General features: G+C 41.4%; 1 protein-coding gene across 2 annotated transcripts in view; it reads right to left on the bottom strand.

Annotated features, from left to right (window-relative positions):
* SI (sucrase-isomaltase) overlaps window positions 1-12,061 on the bottom strand; it is a 55,166-nt gene that overhangs the window by 29,425 nt on the left and 13,680 nt on the right. For both annotated transcript variants that reach the window (XM_071752750.1, XM_071752749.1), the window contains 10 exons: window positions 10,391-10,511; window positions 10,146-10,255; window positions 9,324-9,475; window positions 6,550-6,721; window positions 5,053-5,152; window positions 4,358-4,470; window positions 3,692-3,817; window positions 2,775-2,906; window positions 2,486-2,605; window positions 1,347-1,460 (listed from right to left, as the gene is read on the bottom strand). In XM_071752750.1, the coding sequence (XP_071608851.1) occupies window positions 1,347-1,460; window positions 2,486-2,605; window positions 2,775-2,906; window positions 3,692-3,817; window positions 4,358-4,470; window positions 5,053-5,152; window positions 6,550-6,721; window positions 9,324-9,475; window positions 10,146-10,255; window positions 10,391-10,511 (1,260 nt within the window). The remainder of the gene's footprint in view (window positions 1-1,346; window positions 1,461-2,485; window positions 2,606-2,774; window positions 2,907-3,691; window positions 3,818-4,357; window positions 4,471-5,052; window positions 5,153-6,549; window positions 6,722-9,323; window positions 9,476-10,145; window positions 10,256-10,390; window positions 10,512-12,061) is intronic.

Below are 12,061 nucleotides of genomic sequence, written 5' to 3'. Positions count from 1 at the left end.
CTTCTATAAATCATGTCACAAGACCTTCTAGATGTGACATATATCATGTCACAAGACCTTCTAGATGTGACATATACCATGTCACAAGAGCTGCATCTTATCCCTCCACAGAAAGAAACTGCAAGAGGTGCTCATGTATACATTGTCCCTACCTACAACCAACTCCATCAGTCTCTCCAGGAAAAAAATGCAGATTTATTGTTCCTTTCTCTCACAATACAAGGGGTTACTAGATCTTCTTAAACATCTCCTTCACAACACTTTCCAAGCCATGATACTTTCAAATTTTGCTCTCACCTCCCATGACTATTTTATTTGGCAGTGCTGCAAGAGCATTTCTCTGCTCATCCCTGAAGGTGCTGCAGGAGTCATGGATGAAGGGAGCAAATTCCTCCTGGAGGCACTTCAGCCTAGTGACCAATTTGTTTCACTCCAAACTATTTGCTCTCTGTAAGAGCCCTGTGCAATCTTACACTTCATAGCTTGACTTGATGGAGCCACAGAGTCAGCAGAAATGAGTGAGAGAAACCCATTCTATCACATAGCACCTGAGCACTGTGTTTTGCCACACATGTTGTTACAGCTTTTTAAAATGCATAGCAAAATATTCATTAGATGCTTGTTTTCTTTCCAAATATTTATCTGATTTTAAGGAAAAAGAAGTAGGGAAGACACAGAATAAAAGGAAGGAGGCATTGAGACAGGAATTGAGATGCTTATGTACAGATTTCCTGCAGACACCCACTTCTAGAAGCTTTATTACAGGATATTCATTTGAAGAATTTATATAATCTGTCCAAATTGTTCTTAATCTCATTTTATTTCCACAAGCTCTACCTACAACACACTGCCAGACTGTATTTTAGCCCTTTTGCTGAAGAATCTTTCAAGGGAGCCTGATTTTTCCAAATTCTCATCTGGAATAGCAATAGCAGATTTGCTAAATAGAGATTCCATGAGCTCCTTGGAGCACAGATATAGAGATAATATATATTATATTCTGTATTTAGGGTGTGTTCAGCATACACATTCACAGAGCAGGTCTCCAAATATTGCCCTTCTGAATACAGGATTGTTTTAGCATTTGCTTCTAGCAATGGTTCCACTGTTGAAGCATTTTAAAGTGCCACTGAACATTCAAAAAAACCCAGCACACTGGGAATTTAAATGCCCTGATTAACAGTTCTAATTGAAATTTCAAATTCAAGTTTGAATTGAAAATACAACACCAGAAGACCTACTCATCCTGCACTGATTTCAGCCTAGCAAAAGTACCCATCCACTTCAAATTCAGCATCTACCCTTGCCAGTTTTTAGAAAGAAAATCAAAGTTGGGGGTTACTTACAATCCAGAGCCCATCATAGGGCACTATGTCATAAAACCTTTTGCATTCATCCTCCCACCAGCTCCTGCAGTCTGGGTTGGTGAAGTCTGGGAACACAGTATCTCCTGGCCACACCTGCAAGATTAAAAAGGGAAACAGTGGATTAAACTTTTAATGATAGTCCAAAGAGTTCACAGAATCATAGATATGCCCAGGTTGAAATCAACTTTGAAAGATCATCTGGTCCCACCTTTCAGGGCACAGGGAACTCAGATGAGACCCTTCTGCCCCCTAAAACCTCCAGTGATGGGGACCCTACAGTGTCCCTGAGGAGGTTGTTCTAATGTTTGATTATTCTCACTGTAAAAAATTTCAACCTATTGCCACTTGTATTCTCCTTGTGGCTCTGCATGAAGAGAAAGATTTTATCCTCTTTGTAGGTGCCTTTTTTTTACTGGAATACTGTGATGAAGCTCTCCCTGAGCCTTCTCTTCTTCAGGGAGAACAAATCCTGACTCCTTCAATCTTTTTAGGTTCTCCAACCCTCTCCTTTGGGTCCTCTCCAGTTTGCCTGCATCTTTTTTGATACAAGGCAACCAGAACTGGACACTTCTCTTCACAGGGGCAGCCTGACAAGTGCTGAGTAGAGTGGGATGATAAAATCCTATCCTGTGGATGAAGCCCAGGATCCAAGTTGCTGGCAGCAGCAAACTGTTGTCCTCCAGGAGCCTCACAGTGGGTGCTCTGATGAAGACTTTTGGAGGAAAGACTGCTGGAGTGACAAGAGCTGGCATGCAGGAAGGGTCTGAGTTTCTGAACTTAGTTTTCAGTTGTTTTTCAGTCATGGAAGGAACAATACATGACAGAAAAATTTCTCAGTAGAAGTTGAAGTTATAAATTAAAAGGATTTTGTTGGACCTGCCTCTTAGTCACTACTGAAAAGAAGTAGGAGGTGGCTGATGAATTGTGCCTTGAGCCTTCAAACTATCTTTGTTTTATTAAAAAAGAAAGGTTGACAAATATCATATCCTAAGTTCTTACTGGCAGGTGATTTTACTGGAAAAGATAACTTAGAAAATGAGATTAAAGGATCTCCCTGACCCAAATTAAAGAACAGCAATGACAACAGACCCAGTTCAAGTTCATAAAAATGCCATTACCTCCCCAACTAGTGGTGTTACTCCATCTGATTCAGTAACCCAGATTTTTCTGCTCTCTCCCCTGTCATAGCTTCCATAGGAGCTACCATCAACTAGCTTCTGGTTGCTAATGGCAGGATCCTGGGAAAAAATTAGGAAAAAAATATACAAAGAAATCAAGATACACTCCATCAGCTATGATAGACTACTAGAATATTAGCACTGAGTGTGGTAACAACATAGGATAAGCAAAGTACAATAATAATAAGTTATAATGACATTATTTACAAGGAAAAAGGGAAAGGCTTACCAATATGATGATATATTTTTGCCCATAGTCGTGCAAGTATTTTGCAAAGTTAGGGAGATCTTGGAAGTTCACTTTGTCATAAGTAAAATCTTTCCTTGCCTCCATGTAGTCAATATCAGTGACCTGAGCATCCTGAGGGAAAAGGGAGTTCAGCTCTAACATGAGAAATGATACATCAAGGTTTTGGATATGACTCTAATGCAATTTTTTCTGACAATTCCTGCTTGTCCTGCAGTGAGTTTACTGCTTGGGAGAAAGTGTGGTGGTGTCAGGACCTCTTGCAAACAATCTGCATCTCTCCTCATTATTACAGCCCTAATTAATGCTTGTATTGTACCTAGCAAGAGTGGCAGTTAAAATCAACAGAATTTAAATTCATGTGTATATTTGGTTTTCTTTCAAATATCCCCTGGGTTTGTGGCTATTTGCTTGACTTCAAGACTCCTTAAATCCAAACATTTCTCCTTCAACTCTAAGCTTAACATATGGGTATTTTTATTCTATTAAGCCATCAGACTAATGCAATCTGAAATCTAATTTTAAAAGTTAATTGTAATTTACATTTGGCTCTCAATGAAGAATAAGGTATGGTTCCATAGTCCACAGGAAAATTTAAAATAAAAATGTACTTCATGGATTAGGTAACATGAGAACATAAGAGCACAGAGTTGGAAATTAGAGTTGAAAAAATGTTACAATAAACTGCTCAAATAAAACTTAAGCCCCATTTTCAAATAATGGCTCTACCATTAAAATGCACAAAGACCTTTAACACCACCTCTGTGTTAGAAATGCACTGATTTAAAGTGATGTGAAAGGAACCATTTGCAGCACATTATGGTCATGATCTCGGGGTCATTTCTCCTGCAGAGTTTTGCCTTCATGGGGCTGCTGCCCTGCTCCCACCCCAAACTTACATAGGGGAGTTCAATGGCTCTGTTCCTCTCCACAACTTTCTTCACCTCATCCAGGGAGAGGTAATTCCAGCGGCTGATCTGGAAGCCCAGGTTCCAGTAGGCTGGCAATATTGGGGGGTCCACCAGCTGCAAGGGGAGAGCAAAAAAATCCCACCCCTCATCAGTACACACAGTTTTTGACTTCTCAGTACTCATTTCCCCTAAATCTTTTATTTTTCTATTTATTTTTCTCATTTCCCTAAATATTTCTCATTAAATCAATTTTAATACACTCCATAAGCTTGAGTGTGGGAAATAAGCAGCCCAGTCCCAAATGCAAGATTTTTCTGTGGTTTTAAAAATTTAATTTAAATGACACAAATAGTTTCAGCCAATGCCCATTCTTTAAAGCACCAGGGAAACCTGAACAGATCTCAAGAAGTACAGAAAATACCATATCTTATGATCATAGGATGCCTGGAAGCACATTGCCCAGCATATTGCCATATGAACAGGAATTTTTCTTTTTGACAAGAGTGATCCCAAGCATGGAAGATTAAGGTTTTTTTTTATAACATTTTGAAAACAAAGCATCATATAAAGAGGAGGAAAAAAAGACAACCCACAAAAAAACCCCAAGCACTTTTAAAACTCCCTGCAATACATTTTTATCTATGGTAAAGGTACCTTCAGGTACTCCTGGACTACTTGCTCTGGAGTGTTGCCCAAGAAGACATAGAAATCAAGGATGCCACCAATGGTTCTGTAGGTCACTGCTGGAGCAGGCTGCACCACAAACTCTGCCAGAGGAGAGGGCAGAAACCCAGTTCTGAATACCAGCAAATTCTAAAAGAACACTGAAATTTTCTAATGGATGATTAGAAAATTTACTTAAGAAAAAAACCCCACAAAATCCAATACCTAAGGAACACAAACCCATTAACTGAACTTGTAATGGAGGGGAAATGTATTCAGATGACTCTTATAAATGCCCATGTTTCCATTACATTACATCCTGCAGAGAAGAGAATCAGGAAAAAATCCTTTGGGTCAACCTTTTATCTTTTTAACTTCCCAGCCACAGGAGATGTGAAGAGCTCACATACATGGATACTTATCTAAGGAGACAAAAAGCCTTTAATTTTAAATATTGCTCACTCCAAATTTAAGCTTTGTTGCCAGTGTCCTACACAGAGCCTCACAGGCTTTGGAAAGGTTCTGACCCTCAGGTTTCCAGCTCAAGCTTCATATGTTAACTGTGCACTGCTTACTGCTCAGGTCATGTATGCTACACCTCAGTTTTGATCCCAGTACAGATCATTTAGAAAGGTGTTTTAGAAACATTTAGAAACTGATCAGAGCTACACAGAAACTTTTCTTACCCATGGCATTGCTGTTCATCAGGAAAACACCAAAGGAGGCTCCAGAGTTGTCTTCCAAACACAGGAAGAAAGTTTGAACTCCATATAAGTTATCCATTGCCTGAAAGGAGAAGAAGAAAAAGGAAGCTGATTAAAACCTAAAGAGCACTATCAGTTCTGGGATATTTCAAAATATATCACAGGAAGAGCCTGAAGCTTCTCAAAATAGAGCAAACAACAAAAATGAAAACCCTGATGTTTTTCTACAGTTCTGGTTTCTCTTTCCTGGCATTCTTCTCCTTTATGAGAACATTTTCCAGGAAAGCATAAGCTTCCCAAATACCCAGATAACATAAGCAAGCAGATATGATGGATCCCCAGTGCATCTATTGCAGCACTATTTCTGTTCACATCAAGTGAACAATGGAACTTGAAGGGCATTTGCATCACTTTTCACCACAGGTTGGGTTTTACATCTAATTTTACACATTTAGATTTTCCATCAAACCCATATTTCTATAAATGCTGCACAGTGAGCATTTTTCTGTCTAGTCTATGGAAATGAGAGAGTGCCTCTCTTTTTTATTCCCTTTCTAATGTGTTTTTTTTCTTCCCATTATTATTAGCAACAAAACCCTTTAACAATTAAGAACTGTTGTAAGAGTTGTGCTTCTTCCCCTGCCAAAGAAAAACCTCAGAAAAAATGAAGGAGTAACAGAATCTGAGCAATTTGAAATCATCCTGACGTGGTTCTGCTGGCTGTTAGTTTATCAAAATGAGTCTGCACTCTATAGAACCATTCAGGTAAGATTTATCTTCAAACCAGAGAAGACAGTGAGAAGGTGTCTGAAGGTAAGGGGTAAAAATTCCAAGTTATTAATTAATCCTGTGTAGTGGTGTCACTCTCTAATTCCTGTTACTACAGCTTCTCTTTCAGCAAAACACTGAAGTATCCTCTCAAGGTACAACATATGGGTTATTGCTTTATGAAACCAAGGTAATAGCAACAAATGGTTTTATGATTATTGAGAAATAAAAGCCCAGAAAATATTTTGGAAATAGACAGCCATAAAAAGTAGAAAAAACAATTAACTGCTGGCAGACATAATTTGTCTAGTAAAAAGGCAGCTCTTGAAGACAACTTTTCCATCATTTGCCAACCTCAAAGGATGTTCAGTAGAGAAGCACATCACCTGTACTGAATGCTGCACACAACAGTGCATTAGGATGGAATGTTACCTGTTTTTGTTAGCAGTGGAAACTGAAGATTCTCTATATGATAGTTTTTCACCTGGTTTTCAACTGCACATCAGCAAAAAAATCAAAATATTTATAAAAACCTATTCCTCAGGGAACACTCATGCATTCCATTTAGCTTTTAGCAGTATTGTGCATCACCTGACAAATCTCTGGGGAAAAGCTCAGTGACTATTATTAGTGTGTCTGCTGCATTATGGGCTTGGATTCCAGAAATCATCTGCAAAGAATGAAACACAATCAAAACAAAGCAATCCTTACTGCAGAGGGGCCAATATCCCTGCTGAACATGGGCCAGGTTTTCCAGTTGACATCGTGCCGGTACTGCCTGTGCACGTGCTCTCCTGCCCCATAAATGTTTGTGCTGGGCAGTTTGATGGAGAGCTGCAAAAACTGGTCAGCATACACCAGGGGTCCAATGGTGGTATCAAACCTGATGAAACAATTAAAGAAAAAAGAAAAAACAGAAGTGTTTTACCAAGAATCGTTGCAAGAATTGCTCGCGCTCCCTTTTGTTAGAGCCTCATTCCAGGTGCAGAACCTTGCACTTGGCTTTCTTGAACTTTATGCACTTTGTTGACTTCACCACACAGTTTGGTGGTGTCAGCAAACTTGCTGAGGGTGCATTTATTTGATTCCACTGTCCATGTCACCAACAAAGATGTTAAACAGCACTGGTCCAAGTACCAACCCTTGAGGAGCACTTGAGGAGCATCACTCATCACTCGTCTCCACTTGGAAACTGAGCCACTGATCACAGCTCTTTGGGTGTGACCATCCAGCCAGCTTCTTGTCCAACAAGTGCTCCATCCATTAAACCCATACCATTCCAGTTTAGAGATCAGAATGTTGTGTGGGACACTGGTGAGTGTTTTGCACAGGTGCAGGTAGATGATATCTGTTGCTTTGCCTTTGTCCACCAAGGTTGTGACCCCCTTGTAAAAGGCCACCAAATAATCAGCCAGAACTTGCCCTTACTGAATCCATCTTGGCTGTCACCAATCACCCTTTTGCTGTTTGTCTGCCTGAGCAGAGCCTTCAGGAGGATCTGCTCCATCATCCTGTCAGGCCCAGAGGTGAGACTGACTGGCCTGGAATTCCCTGGGTCTTCTTTTTTTTCCAGTGTTGAAAACTCAGTGCCCCTGAGAAGAGTCTCCCACTATTACCCTTTGTTGTTCCTGCTGGGCACTGGTTGTTACACAGGGAGCTGAGTGGGATTCTTTCCTCTGTGCTGGTGACTTTGTCTTTTTTGGGTATTTTTTTTTTCCCTTCAGTCTGCAGAACTTTGAAGTGGCTCTGCAGGGGCACCTTAGGTTTGGAGGAGAGTCTATTCTTCCTTTAGGATTTTGACTTAACTATTTTCCACTCCTCTTTTTCTTTGTTAGCTTTGTTCACTTCCCTCCTTTCTGTGTTTGTTGGTGGAGTTATTTGGTCTCTAGGATGAGGCTGTGGGTTTGCCTCAGTATGTACCTGAAATAAATTATTTATCTCCCTCTTTGCCTCCTGAATCTCCTGCAGCCTTCTCACTGCCTCCTGCTCTTCTGCAAAAGCTCCTCTACCTGTGTACACCTTTTATGTGCAGGACTCCCATCAGTCCCTGCCCCATAGGAGGTGTTTAGGCATTTCCCACAGCCCATGGTCTGTGCAGATACCTCCCTCTTCCCTACCTCTGTCTGGGTGGAAGCACTTATCACCTGTGGGGTGGATGGTGCAGAGCTGTGGGTGCATCCCTGGCTCTGCACCAGGTGCTCCCCATTTCTCCCTGAGTGTCCCTAAGGATGTGTGACACTGGTAGCTGCCAGGGTGCTCCAGCTCTGCCCTCTCTGCTCACCCTGCCTGTGCCAGCTGCCCAGCAAACTGCTGCCCCACACCCTGTTTCCCCATTTTGTTTGCCCTTTGCCCATCCTGTTTGCCCACCCCACGCCCTGTTTGCCCCTCCCTGAGTCTCTCACTGGCTCCTCCTCCATCACTCCTTGTTCCTCATGTACTCCTTTGCTAGAGGGGAACTTTTAGAGGGTCCAAAAAAACAAAAAAAGGGAGCCCTGTTAGTCAAGATCCACTGAGGAACAAGTCTGCTTTGAAGCTGCTTCACTCAGTGACTCCACTGAATGCCTAAGTCCATCTTTTGTGTTCTGTCTAATTGCAAATCAATCATTACAGAGGATTCTAAGCAAGAGAACAATACTAATAAGTGCACAAAAGTAATCACTGATTAATTAAACCTGAAGCCTGGAGAATCCATCCTGACAGGTAATCATTCTTGGACTGATTTAATAAACATGTTGATCCTGACACTTCCCCTTTCTACTGGGTCTTAAAGCCATGCTGGTAGGTTTTTAGGTTGGTTTTATTTCTTTTTTGTACCTAAGTGGCACAAAAGCACTCAGTGTTCAAGTACATAAACTTCTAATTTACAGCATTATCTGACCTGCTTATCAGTGGCTTGCACCAGCTCTTCTTGGCTATCAGGGGTCTAAAAGGGCAACCTGGTTTTGATGATTCAGGGCTTCAGTGTGATTGTGATAAGGAAGATAAAAGATGCAGTGCATAATGTTCCCATGTGATTTGACTGGCAAGGATACCTCCAGGTCATAAAAATTCCATTAATTTATAGAACCAAGTACCTGTAAAGATTAAAGCTGTAAACCTGGAACAGGTTGCCCAGGGAGGTGGTCAAAGCCTCATTCCTGGAAGTTTTTAAGGCCAGGCTGGATGAGGCTCTGAGCAACCTGATCCAGTGGGAGGTGTCCCTGCCCAAGCAGAGGAGTTGGGTCTAGATGATCCTGAAAATTCCAACCCTGACAATTCCATGACATCCCTAGTACTGGGGGAAAGTGAACAGGAAACCTTTTAGCCAGAACTCAGAATCTATTTCCAAAGCCTCACAAAAGTCAGAAAAAGCAGATAACACATCCAAGGGGGATAACTCAAACACATGGCATCTGAACATACATTGCTTGCTTGGCAAGTGTTAATAATTCCAGTGTTAATAATATCCCTGGCAGTCAGAGAAAAAAGCCCCCAGTGTTACTTACAGCACTTTGCCATTGCTTGCTCTGGTCACCACGATGCCAAAAGGGTTTGACTTCACCTCCACCCTATAGTTCAGATTGGAGGCTGCAGACCCAGTGAAAGGTTTCACGTGCTCATGAGGGACTTCAAACCTCTGGGCCTTAGGGTCAGTGAGCTGCATGTGTTGAAACAACAAAAGTGTTGAGCCTTTCAAAAATAATTCTAAGATTTGCCAGCCTAAACATAGAGTTCTGATTTCATCTATTCCCATCCCTATCCCAGCCTCCTCTTCTGCCTTTATTGTTACTCACTTCCAACTTTCACCACTCTTGTCAGAAATTTCCCGCATAATACTTGACCCTCTATTTCCTTGGCTCACCAGGAACCCACCAGAGGAGGAAGATCTCCTACAGAAGCAGCCCAGCTCAACTCAAGAACCCATTGATAACCCATATTCACAGCACAGTAGTGTTTTCCACAGAAAACAGAAATCCTTGGAAGAGCTACTGTTGCCTGTCAAAATGACTAAAAGACGTGGCCAGCCCATAAATAAAAAGTAAATATATTTATACCCCAAATTTCCCTATGATGCAGAAAAAGGGTGAATAGTATTAAAAGCTGAATTTTTCAGAGGTCCCAGTAATTTTTCATGCTAAACCCTCATTAACCTGATGCACTGCAACAGCAGAGAGGACAAAGAAAGGAGGAGCTGAGCACTTTGGTGGGAGTCCTGTGAGTACACCAGAAGGATTAATCCAACCCTCCTATCTTTGCTGGACAGCAACAGCCAGCCTAAAATCTTGTGCAGAACCTGAACCTTAAACCAGAAGAGACAAAAGATTAACCTTGAAGTGGAAACGATTGGATGTCTGGTACTCTGCTGTGAGGAGGACAGTGTTGATGTCACCTCCAAAGAGGGAAGGTGATGACATCCTTGTCAATGTATTCTCGAATCCTTAAGGAAAAAAAACAACACAACACAGGTTGCAAATTATTAGGTTGAACTGGACATTGGAACATGCATAAGTAGGGGATAAATAGGCATGAATTACATGCATAAAAACATGCATAAATAATAGGCATAAATTACCTGCTGTAGTTTGTCTTTGTGGGCCCTCCACTTTGTACCCATGGTTTGTAGAGAAAAAGCACCAGGGCACACTGATATCACTCTGGGGACTCCAGCAGCAGCCACGCTCCCTGCAGGTGGTCTGGTTCAAAGACATGAGGGGCAGAAATGAGTTGATTGCACACAAATAAATCCTTTATATAAAAACAGTTAGAATGCACATTTTACCCCAAGCACCAGAAACTAATATCTGCAATTAGATCAACTCCTTCTCTGAAACTCTTTTGAATTAATTCAGTGATAGAGAATACACTGAACACAAAGGATTTTCTTCTGGATTCAGAGTGGAAACTTTCTTATCAGACATTTGTTTTTTCTGAAAACCACAAAATCCACAGGCAAAATGAATAGTTAAGAAGTATTGAAACATTTGAGCTGCAACAGATGCAGCCCAGTCTGACCAAAAGTCACACATAGGAGAGGGAATAAAAGTTACAGTTGGCTTAACAGCTAGTAAAAAACTGGTTAAAAAACTGGTTAAAAAACTAAGTCACCATTATGTATACTACCTACATGTTAATGTAATTTTCCAGGAGAAGTGCTCAGATTTTTTCTACAGAACCTCAGATTGAAATAAATCAACAATTTTTTTTAGTTTCCCAAGAAACCCCAAACAAACAAACCACAGTTCAAAGCATACGCCGCTGTGTAATGGCCCCAACCTTTACACCTTTTAGCAGTCCAACAAACCACACTACCTTTGCTTTGCTATCATAAATTAACTTATTCACGTGCTGCACGCATGAGCTTTGTGCTTGAAGATAAGATCTGGGTGAAAGTGATTAAATTTCCACACGTTTTCTCACATTAATAACTCAACCCATTCCCTGGGGTGAAGGGCAGTGGTAACGCAATGAGACTCAAGGAGAGCAAAGGGCAGAGTCCACAACTGATCTCAGGCACCCAAAGCCAACATGCAGATCTTCAAGAACTTTCCTTCCACTCACAAAACCTCTTTCTGCCTTATGCAGCTTGTAACGGGTGGAGATGGCCCAAAACCTGCTTCTGCTCTTCTTGGTGATGCTTATTCTGGGGTTCTAGAGCTAATCCTGGTCACTGCTTCTCTAAAGCTCTGAAAAGAGCAAAGACAAACCAGGTCCTGCCCAGAAATCATCCAAGAACAGAGGGAGTTGACAAAGCCACTGTCCTGACTTTTATTTGTCAGCAATTGCATGGAGGACAGAAATCTCTGCAAAAGCCCCCAAGATAAAACCCAGATTCACCAAAGAGAGGAATGTTTGTCTCTCTGTTCTGGACTCATCCCATCAGAAAGGATGTCTGCTCTCACTGGGTTCCAAACAAAAAAAAGATGGCTGGGGGAGGGCACAGTGGCTCATTTCCTACAAATCAATCCACAAATCAATCTTCTTTCTCAGGCTGTGAAAAATCCATATTCACTTTCCACCTTCCCAAATGCCACCACGAGAGCTCCCTATTTCCCATTTTGTAAACTGTTTCAGGCTAAATGGGAAGCACCACCAACCCCCTCCAGTGCTTCAGAGCTCACAGCTTTGCTCCCTTTTACTTCATTTCCTTCATACATCTGGGAATATCCTAAATACATGAGAACAGAGGTGCTACCTCCATCCTCTTATCTCATCCTTGACCAGTGACCATGAAATGCTGAATATC

This window comes from Heliangelus exortis, chromosome 9, assembly GCF_036169615.1.
Source record: "Heliangelus exortis chromosome 9, bHelExo1.hap1, whole genome shotgun sequence".
Taxonomy (NCBI): Eukaryota; Metazoa; Chordata; class Aves; order Apodiformes; family Trochilidae; genus Heliangelus; species Heliangelus exortis.
Note: the sequence above shows the minus strand (reverse complement) of the source record. Positions and strands in the feature narration are given on the sequence as shown.